General features: G+C 41.5%; 2 protein-coding genes across 5 annotated transcripts; both read left to right on the top strand.

The window, feature by feature from the left end:
• The first annotated feature begins 953 nt into the window (after positions 1-953).
• glrx2 (glutaredoxin 2) lies at positions 954-4560 on the top strand. Of its 4 annotated transcripts, none has more exons than XM_069153008.1 (4): positions 954-973; positions 2166-2232; positions 2776-2952; positions 3780-4560. In XM_069153008.1, the coding sequence occupies exons 2-4, from the start codon at positions 2167-2169 to the stop codon at positions 3936-3938; spliced, it is 402 nt and encodes a 133-aa protein (XP_069009109.1). In that variant the 5' UTR covers positions 954-973; position 2166; the 3' UTR covers positions 3939-4560. The 4 variants fall into 4 exon arrangements, with proteins under 4 accessions (XP_069009109.1, XP_069009105.1, XP_069009108.1 ...); XM_069153004.1 differs by lacking the exon at positions 954-973 and adding an exon at positions 984-1210; XM_069153007.1 differs by lacking the exon at positions 954-973 and adding an exon at positions 1008-1184.
• A 335-nt stretch (positions 4561-4895) lies between these two features.
• Positions 4896-10729, top strand: uchl5 (ubiquitin carboxyl-terminal hydrolase L5). Its single transcript, XM_069153001.1, has 11 exons — positions 4896-5091; positions 5480-5543; positions 5640-5745; positions 6044-6169; positions 6937-6998; positions 7439-7569; positions 7844-7907; positions 8021-8123; positions 9130-9243; positions 9470-9568; positions 10296-10729. The coding sequence occupies exons 1-11, from the start codon at positions 5016-5018 to the stop codon at positions 10338-10340; spliced, it is 990 nt and encodes a 329-aa protein (XP_069009102.1). The 5' UTR covers positions 4896-5015; the 3' UTR covers positions 10341-10729.

The following is a 10729-nucleotide window of genomic DNA, read 5'->3' as shown; positions in this document are numbered from 1 at the left end:
TTAAGATACTCAACCTTCAGGACGTAACTGGGCGACGAGAAAGTTTAACCTTTAGTTTGAATACAGTAATCAAACAGTTATGACAGCTTGTTATTACTCGAACCTAATAAACATGATAAATAGGCAACAATTGTTTTCCTTAATCTGAATAAAAACGTTGTAATCCATGACAGATTGTTTTAAATACAAACCTAAATATGAAATTTTTTTTATTTAAAGACATCTTAATTGTCTTCTGGTGGTTATAACTTGATTTCACCAGCAGGTGTCAGCCTACACCATACATCAAAACCAACCTAGTGTCCGGTACGCTCGACACCGCACATGATTTTAATTTGAAAAGCGGGCTTAAGACATTAAAGGGATACAGGAAGTTTTGGCATTCAGCCAACCAATGGCGACGTCATCCGTTAGTCATGTGGTAAAAAATGTAATTGGTGTTACACGGACAGTAAAATCTGTCACGGTGCATCTGTCACATGCAGTCGAAGGGTAAGTGTCTGTAAACGTACCGCCTACAAGTTAGTAAGAGTATATCTTCCGTTTACTACGCGGTAGTATTTCGCAATCATGACGATTTCTAGCATTGGCTACCTGGCTGAGGGTGTTTCCTCACAAATTTTACAGTATTTTAAGCATTAACATTTGAAGATTTAGCTGCAAAGCGATGCACGAGCAAAATCCTGCAGTGTCATCTTATTTTTTTTTAATCTTCTCACATATTGAACGTGTCTATCACAAACTTTCTTGCCTCCATTGATATGTAGCAAATAAAATATAAAAACATTCAATAAAAAAAATAAAAAAAATAAAAAAAGAAGGTTAAAATGAGACAGAGACTACATTTACACCCATCAAATGGCAAATAAAGCTTTGAATTCAAATGTTTGCCACGCTTCCACGTTCGCGTTGATGACGTAAGGACGTCCACAACGCGGCTTGCGTCGGGAACTACTTCCGGTGGTCACGTAAGGTAGGCACGATGCGTAAACATTACAAACAAGTGGCCAAAGCGAGCGTACCTCTACAGAGTGGGTGACGCGTAACTTCAGAGCCGCTTGGACACTAACCGCATGTTTCGTCCAGGGCAGAAGCTCGATGCTCTTTTTAGCCGTGTGTTCATTTTTCACCATGTTTTTTCGGGTAGGATGTCTTTCCCGGGCGGCATGGACCGGCTGCCGAAGGTCATTCCCGCCAGCTTGCCTTACAAGTAACAGCTCGTTTGCTCATCAATAAATCAACCCAGAGTAAAAACAAAACAAAACAAAAATAATTAAACATGTCTGTACGCGTAAAAAAAACAACAACAACAGGTACAGTAGTCGTTGGTGAATTATACAACATGGTTGGAAATCTTTGTAGGTTCACCAAAAAGCTGCGTAAGAGTGTACGCGTGCTTCATGATAAAGTCAAAGCATTTTAAGCTGAATCGACTTAAAAGTGACTTTCTCGTTGACTGATACGCGCGATTTTTCTATTCACGATTGAGTGCGTTCCTCAGACAAATTCGGCATACATATCATCCATCAATATTGCATTATTTCTTAAAATATCAACCATCATCGTTGCGACGCCTGTCAACGTTAACCGACGTTGGCTTTCCCTGTCGCAGTGAGCGCTTGGCTGTGGGCGGTAGCTAAGGAAGCAGAAACGTCTACGTTTTTTTTTATTTAAACAGGCACCTAATGCATTCAAACAAAAAGACGGTCACGTTTCATTCATCATTTTTAATATCAAGTTTTGTGACGCGTCATTTGTTCCCTAATTGGCGTGCCGCGCGCCCACATCCAAACTCTCCGTCTGCGCACCAGCGCAGTGAAAAGCATGTGTGCTCCTAATCCAGGATTAACTAAGGTTTCGCTAAAACCCTTAATTGTACGCGTAGTCGAGGCGTTATAAGAAGTAAAACGGTGCTGGTGAAAAGCTGGTTTTTGTAGCTGACTGTGACAAAGGACATGGGTCTCTCCAGAGCAGCAGTTCTCCTTCAGTTAGTTGTTTTGATGGGAATTGTCTGCCTTCAGTTCGTCTCTGCCTTTGCTTCCTCCACGTGTCTAAGGTTACTGCGTGGACCTGCGCATGTATTCTGTTTTGTGATAGTTTCCACTGGGTTTTAATGTCAGATTCGTACTGCATGCTCCCAACATTGTGATTTTTGTGTTTTTCAGAATGGGGAATCTGACATCCTCCACTGCTGGGGGTCTGTCTAGCACAACCTGTGTACAATATGTCCAGGTAAGGACGCGTTTGCAGATCTGTTGTTACTTTGGGTCGTAGGACTCTCTTATAACGGCATTTTGACTGGCTTGTGTTAGATAAATATGGTTATTTCTGGTGACACGTCTCCATATTAGGATTTTCCTGGTGTTTTTCTTGCTGTCCACCTCCTTTCCTTGGTTTCTTAGTCAGTTGTGCCTCCTGACTTCTTCCAGTCTATTACCTCCTGTATGGTGGTTGGTTTTTTTTTTGGGGGGGGGGTATATTTTTGAGTTAAAAATCTATAATAAAGTGGACCCAAAAGTAGCATCTGTGACCCCCTCATGTAAACAAACAGAAAATATTCATAAGTTATGATAGACAAGGCCCGAAATGATCCAGAAAGTAACGCAATGTGATGCTGATTCCCCGCCCATTGATGGTTTATTCAACAATCCTTCATTCTTTGAATTCCTTGCCATTGTTGGACTCGCTGATTAAGAATAGGATCAGCAGCGATTTTTGAATTCTTCCTCTATTTAACGAAATCGTTCTCCCCCTCTCCCCCCCTCGACATTTTAGGAGGTGATAAAGCAGAACTGTGTCGTGATATTTTCCAAGACCACCTGTCCTTATTGTAAAATGGCCAAAAATGTGTTCAATGAAATCGGCGCCAACTACAAAGTGATCGAACTGGACGAGCACAACGACGGGAGGAGACTGCAAGAGGCCTTAACTCAGATGACTGGTGCCAGAACGGTGAGAACCTCGTGGCTTATTTTAGGATCAGAATTTCACATAACTTAAGAGGCATTTCGAATACATTTTCTTTTTTTCTTTTTTTTTTTTAAAAGAGCAATCAAAAACATGCATCTCTGACAGCTTGTTTGTTCTGGCAGCTCTGCAGTCCAGTTAAATTTAGGTTGACTTGATAGTGTTTTTGTTGCGGCCGCAGCCAAGAATTAGGACTTTATCTGGACTCCAAATAGCTGAATCTGAGTCAAGACCTCAGTATGTTGCATCTGTTTAGACTATAATCTCAACTCTTTTATTATTATTTTTTTTTTTTACTCATTTTCCGTTATGAAATGCTTCTGAAACATATGTGGGAGAAAAGATTACCCATATAGCAAACGCTGTATATACAGTAAGGACGCTGAACAGGGTATGAAAGGTACCAAATTGATTTTGAATGAAAATGAGATAAAGAAGATGAGATATTGATTTTAATTTATACGACAAGTACGTGTCTGCGTATTCACGACCCATTAATACACTATTTTTCGCTTTTATTTGACTCCTTTGCAAATTTACTGTGTTCTTCCTCTACGTCTTTGACTGCTGAGTTGTCGTTCAGGGAATTTTTCTTTTACGAGTTAAAATAGAAACAATTCAACTGTTTTTTTTTTTCTTTCTTTTTGGTAAAGTTACTTATTCACATCAAAACCAATTTTAGTAGTTTAATTTTTAACACACGATCCTCCAGTACAACTGGACAACAGATCTACTCCGCATTAAGCCAAATCTCAGTTTCTAGTAACCCGATCGTCCGTGCTGCGCTGATGCCGTGTGATTCATTCGTTCAGGTGCCGAGAGTCTTCATCAACGGGAACTGCATTGGGGGCGGCTCCGACACCAAACAGCTCCATCAGCAGGGGAGGCTGGTGCCCCTGATCGAGCAGTGCGCTCCCTGCTGTGCCGCGTCCGGCTCCGAAGGCTCAGGCAGCGGACAGTCCGCCAAATGACTAACCGTTCTTTTAATGTTTCTCAATCCTGTACTCGTTAAATGTTTGCTCGACGTCACGCTACAAGTCGTACATCGCTGCAGCTTGACTATGTTATTTATTTGTCAAACGCAGCGGATACTTGATGTTTAAAATACCTACACTTTCATCCAGGGATGTACAGTATTATTATTATTGTTGTTATTATTATTATTAAAGCCGTCATCTTTCAATCAAAACCTTTCATACTTCTCTTGTGCACAATTGTTTGATTTCGCAATATTACATTCTTAAATAAGCATCAGACATCATTGAACTGTGAACATAATGCACCGATTGATTTTCTATTTTTGCATTTTATTTGAGGTAACTTCCCCCGAACCTTGAAAGAGTGAGAGAACTTTAATTTGTATATTTAGCACATTTTATTGCGCTCTTATTACATAATCAGCATGTGAATAAATGTAGTCATTTTGTATTCTTTTTTATTTTATTTCTTGAAGCATTTTCTATTATGATGTGGTTGATAAGAATATAAAGAATAAAGGGCATTTTGTATAAACTCACAACCACTGAAAAGTGTTACCTAATGCCCTAAATGTACATTTCCAATTATGAATAAATATTAATGAAAGTCCCGTTATCCGCTGCCAATGTCTTTCTCTGCGTGTTCACACAAGGATGATGGATTTTGTTACCCGCGTCTCGCAGGCGGGCGGGTACTAGTTCATGTCCATAAGAACGCTAATTGTCAGTAATGTAAGTTAGCCATTTTCTATTTACAAAGTCAGACGTGTATAATAATAATAATAATAATAATAAAATACGTTCGTTACCAATGCTTATATTTATTTGACAATTCATAGTCGCCTTCTGCGGCGCACGCCGCGGTGCAAAACACGCGCTCCCAAAGCTTTGCCCACCACCACGTCGCAGGCGCGTCACGCTGACGTCACTCCGGTGCTTCAGTTAAATTAGCTCGACTAGCGGGGGGGGTGCGCGCTGCTAAGCTAAGACGTTAGCATCTTAGTACATGTCGCACGGGAGGTTTGAACAAGCAACGTGTTTAAAAAAGAAAAGAAAAGAAGAGAAGAGACGATGTCTGGCAGCGCGGGAGAATGGTGTCTGATGGAGAGCGACCCCGGGGTGTTCACGGAGCTCATAAAAGGTTTCGGTGAGTCGAGTCGCGCTTTAGCTTCTCATTCAAAGTAACGCGTGGCTACGTTAGCTGGTCGGCTAGCCGCAACGGAGCGTAACGGCAACTAACAACAACAAAAAAATTAAGAAACCTGCTGGTTGTTTTTGTTGTTGTTTTCTCCGCCTAAAAAAAGGGGGAAAAAAACAAACAACAACAACCGCAGGCTTTCCTTCCGTGAGCGGTCGTAGCTGCGAGGGAAGCTAAGTGGGCTAGCATTAGTCAGCGGTCAAAACAACGGCGCGTGACAAACACGACTTGCATGGATGGTGATGATGACGTATGTTGTTGTTGTTGTGGTTTAAATGTAAACAGGAGAGGGGGGGGTGGTGTTCAATGAAATGAACGATGCTTTGCTCGTCGTCAGGCTACAAAGGAGCTCAGGTGGAGGAGATCTGGAGCATGGAGCCCGAGAACTTCGACAATTTGAAGTATGTGCACACGTGCATCTTCTACTTTCTTATTTTATTTTCTGCATGCATTTTTTTATTTATATATTTTTTTAATGCATGTGTGTTCTGTTCCAGACCAGTTCACGGGTTGATTTTCCTGTTCAAGTGGCAGCCAGGTGAAGAGCCAGCAGGATCAATTGTCCAGGATTCAAGACTGGACCACATCTTCTTTGCAAAACAGGTATGTCAACAACAACAACAACAACAAAAAAAAGGATTTTTAACTGTAAATTGCTCTGCAGCTGCACTACAAATATCCCCAAAAACAATATCCCTGCAATAAGACACCTATTCTTTCTCAATAGAAGATCTTTGTTCTACATTGTGCACGTAAAAACACCTTTTAAAAGATTTAAAGGTCAGTTTATGACAGATGTACCCTTTATTTATTTATCTTTTTTATATCATGCATCAATTAAGGGGCGCTCTCCTATCTGTCTTTAATTTAAATATTGTGCATTTCCCGTGTGTGTTTTCAGGTCATTAACAACGCCTGCGCCACCCAGGCGATCGTCAGCGTCCTGCTCAACTGCTCCCATTCAGACATGTTGCTCGGAGACACACTGACAGAGTTCAGAGAGTTTTCGCAGAGTTTTGACGCAGCTGTAAGTTAATCACGTTTTTTATGAAGGAAGAAAACAATAAAAAAAAATGGTTCTTGATTGAACTGTTTGATGTAAATTCAGGATGTAATGATTTTTTTTTTTTCTCAGAATATTTGTTACCTGGAAACTTATAAACATCAGGCTTTAAAGTTTGATTAAGGAATACATTATTCATTGTGCTTTCTAAAAATAACACCCTCCTCCCCCCTCGGAGCAGTAATTCATTACATCCATATCTCCCTATGTTTCCGGCACTGACTGTTTTTTTTATCCTTTTACCGTTTAAAAAAAAAAAAAAAAAAAAAAAAGTTTTGTAACTATGGTGACTCAGTCATCTGCCCTGCGTGTCTTCAGGAGAGTCACACTGACTTATGACGCTGGACTTGGTTGAGAAAAATCAAAAGTATTTTGTGTACTTCTTACTTTCGTGCTATTTTTGTTTATTTATTTAAGTCCAGGCCTGTTCAGAAATACTAACCATTGATTACGATGAAATCATTTTATCGTAGAATCTGTACTTTCATTGTCATTTATATAAAGTAGACGCAACAAATTGAGTCATTTACGAAATAGATTATTGGTAAATGGAAAATCTGATTTGAATGCTTGACTTGTTACTAGTACAAATGAATAACTGGTGTTTTCTCTCCAGCTATTTTTTTTTTTCTTCCACCACTGCATTTTGTAAGGCAGGCGGTTGTTCAGTCAGCATCATAATCCTGCATCTCTCCCCCACCCCTCCTCCCCCTCCTCCTCCCCCACCCCAGATGAAAGGTTTGGCTCTCAGCAACTCTGAAGTGATCCGACAAGTTCACAACAGCTTTGCCAGGTAAGCTCCCCCTCACATCACATCCAGCTGGAGAGGTTAGGTTTGATTGGCTTCATGTTATTTTTAGCTTCTCGTACGAACTTGGTGGAAAATGATTGGACCCCGTCCGTCCGTCCGTCCGACCGTCCGCTGTTGTAACTGTCTGGTTCGGCAAAATGGGCAAACGTGAGAAGGCTTCATCTGTTGGTCAGCGCTGATTCTCCGATTTGATCCAATGAGCGGAAAATCTAGAAAAAACATTCCTCACATGAAGCACATTTGTGCGCCATTTTTAGACACAAATATTTCAAATTCAATCGCTGGCTTTGCAGCAAATTTGTGTTTTCTCGGAGCAGGGTGCATACCGATGTCTGTACTTGCAGGTTTTTCAACAGACTAAACGCTGGCGTCTCTGTTTGCTCGCATGATAACTTATCTATTGTGACTTTTCCTTTCCGCAGACAGCAAATGTTTGAATTTGACGCAAAGTCGTCGGCGAAGGACGAGGACGCCTTCCACTTCGTGAGTTACGTCCCCGTCAACGGCAGACTATACGAGCTGGATGGACTTCGGGAGGGACCGATCGACCTGGGTAAGCAGGAAAATATCATGTTGGTATTTTTTCTTTTATTGCTTCAAGGTCTCGGCGCAAATTGTCAGTTTAACGTTTAAAGTCCCTCGGCGTGAGCCCCCCCCCCCCTCCCCACCCCGCACACAGCTGATTCATGCCTTCTTGGCCGTCGTCCATTTCCCATAAAACTGCCAGTTTTATGATTATGTACGGCCTTGTGCTTGCGGTTAGAGCAGATGTCCATATATACAGCAGTGTTTAGTCTTATTTTTATTTTAGTTTTGTTTATCACCAGGTGCGTGCAACCAGGATGACTGGATCAGCGCCGTGCGCCCGGTGATCGAGAAAAGAATACAGAAGTAAACATCTTCTTCTACGTAAAAATGTCCATCCATCGTAGGTTGACCGAATACTTTTCAAATTATCGTTTGTTGCCCCCCCCCCCCCCCCCCTTCCCTCCCTCCTCCCTCAGGTACAGTGAAGGAGAGATCCGATTCAACCTCATGGCCATCGTGTCAGACAGAAAGATGATATACGAGAGGAAGATCGCAGAGCTCCAGACTCAGCTCACCGAGGTGAGCGGCGGCGGCGAGAGAAGCTGAAATCCAGCGCCGACATGACGGAGAATAATTCATCCTTTTTGCTTTTCTCCCCTCGGAGGCTGCATGTAAAATGCATCAGCTCTCGGGGAAAAAAAAAAGTTTGGAGATCACAGCTGCCCAAGTTGAAAATCCACAGCGCCGCGTTTTGCATACTCCGTCTGATAGTTTGTTGGCTGCACGTCCAATACATCTGTTTTGGTTTGGAGGAAAGCGGTTTGTTATGAAACTGGAGATCTCGGAATATTATGATGTTTCTGATTGTTATGATGTTCAGGTTAGGAAATCAGTTTAAAGAATCGCGTGGATTTCGAAGAAGTAGTCATTGGGGAGGGAAAACAAAAATTACATTTAACACGCGTTTAATTGTGGAGTTAAATGGTAGTTGTCGCTTCTGTTTCTTCGTGGACAAAAACTGCTGATAATTGCTGAAGAGAGCGTTAAAAGACCGACTTCACTCCGAGCTGGAAATCCTTGTTTTTCTTCTGGCTGGCGCTACACCCCGTGTTGTTTTTGGATGCTGTCGTGACTAACCGCACCTAATAATGCCGTCAAGGTTTTACTGATCACAGCCCGGGCACATATCTGTGTTACCGCGGCAACGCGTGACACCTTCAACTAGAAATGATCTTAAAATCAACGGTCTAAAGGTCATCGGTGTTGTTCGATATACAGATTGTACACAGTGACACCACGTATTGGGTTGGTTTTTTTGCACTAAGAATGGTTTATATTGTTTTTTACTAATAAAATATATACATATCTAGTTTCTTTCCCCCATATTGCTTTTGAATGCAAATGGCAATTATATCAATATTAGAATGATGCGAGTTGCTTAAGAATCTCCATCACCATCTGTCCTCAAATCCGAGTGCACTTTTTTTTTTTTTTCTTCTTCTGCCAACTAAACTTGTGAGGATACACAGCATCTCCAAAAGATTAGAAACTTTTTTTCTGTTTTCTTTCTCCTCCTGTTTTCCAGGATGAGCCGATGGACACGGACCAGAGCAGCACGTTTCTCAGCTCCATCCAGTCAGAGATCGCCAAGTACCAGCTCCTTATCGAAGAGGAGAATCAGAAGCTTAAAAGATATAAGGTGGCTCTCTACTCGGCAATTACATTCCTTCTAGAAGTACATTTAGTGCATCACGTTTATTATGACGGCTCATGAGGGGGAAAAAAAACAACATCTTTTTAAATGAGGACATGTGCGGTAATTTTCAGCCACCTCCTTGAAGAACTTTTGAACCGCAGGGATTTTATATTGATGTCGGTTCGTTTATTTTCTTTCCCAGTTTGTTGATTTTTCTGTGTTTCTCCAGATCGAAAACATCCGACGAAAGCACAACTACCTTCCTTTCATCATGGAGCTGCTGAAGACGCTGGCAGAGTACCAGCAGTTAATACCGCTGGTGGAGAAGGTACATTTAGTTTTTTTTTTTCTTTTCTTCCTTTCTGCGGCCTTTGCAGCCCTGTTTACTCGTCTGGGAAGAAATAAGTACTTTGACATTTCAAAACCTCGGTGGGGAACCCGCCATTAAACATGCACATTATTTTTAATGAGCTATTTGAGTGCTCCCGACAGGTAGGTGCCTCGATGGAGACATAAACTTTGAAGCGTCTCTGCAAAGGGAAAAATAAATAACAAATGTGATGGAGGCGTTTTTTTGTTTTAGTTTTTTTTTTTTAGAAGTAAACACACAGAGTGTCAGTGGTTATTCTGTCCACTAGAGGGCGAACTTTCTTACCTATCTTGTTTATGGCCTTTATTTTTGTTTCTCAGTGCTGTGTGTGTGTGTGTGTGTGTGTGTGTGTGTGTGTGTGTGTGTGTATTGCTACAGCATTTATAGTTTAACATCTGAAAGTGTGTGATCTTAAGTGATTAGATTCTGTATTTTTTTTTTCTCCTAATTTCTGTGTGGATATGAAACATTTAATGGAAATGAGTCTAAAGTATTTAAATAATCGACATCCAGCTGGACAATAAAAACATGAATGCATGCAGTAACCCATAAATAAGTATCGCTCACTCACTGCATGATGTCGTAACGGCCGATAAGAAGAGGATTCATAAAAAGATGTTACAGATGAAAATCTCATGGTTCACGGCCGACAATAATGAAACTATCTCTGGGTTTGTCTCACCAGGCAAAGGAGAAACAAAGCGCCAAAAAAGCCCAGGAGGCCAAGTGAAACAACAACAACAACAACAACAACAACAACACACACTTCACCAGACCAGCCTCTGATTGCACGCACACACACACACACACACACACACACACACACACATCCATCCAGAACCCTACAGTCACTCTCTCATCAGTGAGCCGCACACACACACACACACACACAAGCTACACTGTACATCACCTTGTCATATCCACGGTAACGACCGCGGACGGTCTGCAGCTCGTTGTCCCTGTGGCATCCATCCATTTACGTTAAGAAGTGCACTGCAGGTGTAGCAGAGAGACCGTCTCTCCATGTGTGTCCCATCGGCCCCTAACGCATGATAGAAGGAAAAAGATGTGCTCAAAAGTATGTTCTGTCTTATTTTCATAATAAAATGTTTAGATGTT

This window comes from Embiotoca jacksoni, unplaced genomic scaffold (assembly GCF_022577435.1).
Source record: "Embiotoca jacksoni isolate LCO1_2020_lvr unplaced genomic scaffold, fEmbJac1.0.p SCAF_19, whole genome shotgun sequence".
In the NCBI taxonomy this organism is placed as follows: Eukaryota; Metazoa; Chordata; class Actinopteri; family Embiotocidae; genus Embiotoca; species Embiotoca jacksoni.
Note: the sequence above shows the minus strand (reverse complement) of the source record. Positions and strands in the feature narration are given on the sequence as shown.

What these genes read in the sequence shown, in the direction of transcription:
- glrx2 (XM_069153004.1), top strand. Translation starts at nt 1,074, where the DNA reads ATGTTTCGTCCAGGGCAGAAGCTCGATGCTCTTTTTAGCCGTGTGTTC. An exon ending in CCCGCCAGCTTGCCTTACAA is followed by an intron (nt 1,211 to 2,165) that starts GTAACAGCTCGT and finishes TGTGTTTTTCAG; the next exon opens with AATGGGGAATCTGACATCCT. An exon ending in AGATGACTGGTGCCAGAACG is followed by an intron (nt 2,953 to 3,779) that starts GTGAGAACCTCG and finishes TCATTCGTTCAG; the next exon opens with GTGCCGAGAGTCTTCATCAA.
- uchl5 (XM_069153001.1), top strand. Translation starts at nt 5,016, where the DNA reads ATGTCTGGCAGCGCGGGAGAATGGTGTCTGATGGAGAGCGACCCCGGG. An exon ending in ACATCTTCTTTGCAAAACAG is followed by an intron (nt 5,746 to 6,043) that starts GTATGTCAACAA and finishes GTGTGTTTTCAG; the next exon opens with GTCATTAACAACGCCTGCGC. An exon ending in GGAGGGACCGATCGACCTGG is followed by an intron (nt 7,570 to 7,843) that starts GTAAGCAGGAAA and finishes GTTTATCACCAG; the next exon opens with GTGCGTGCAACCAGGATGAC.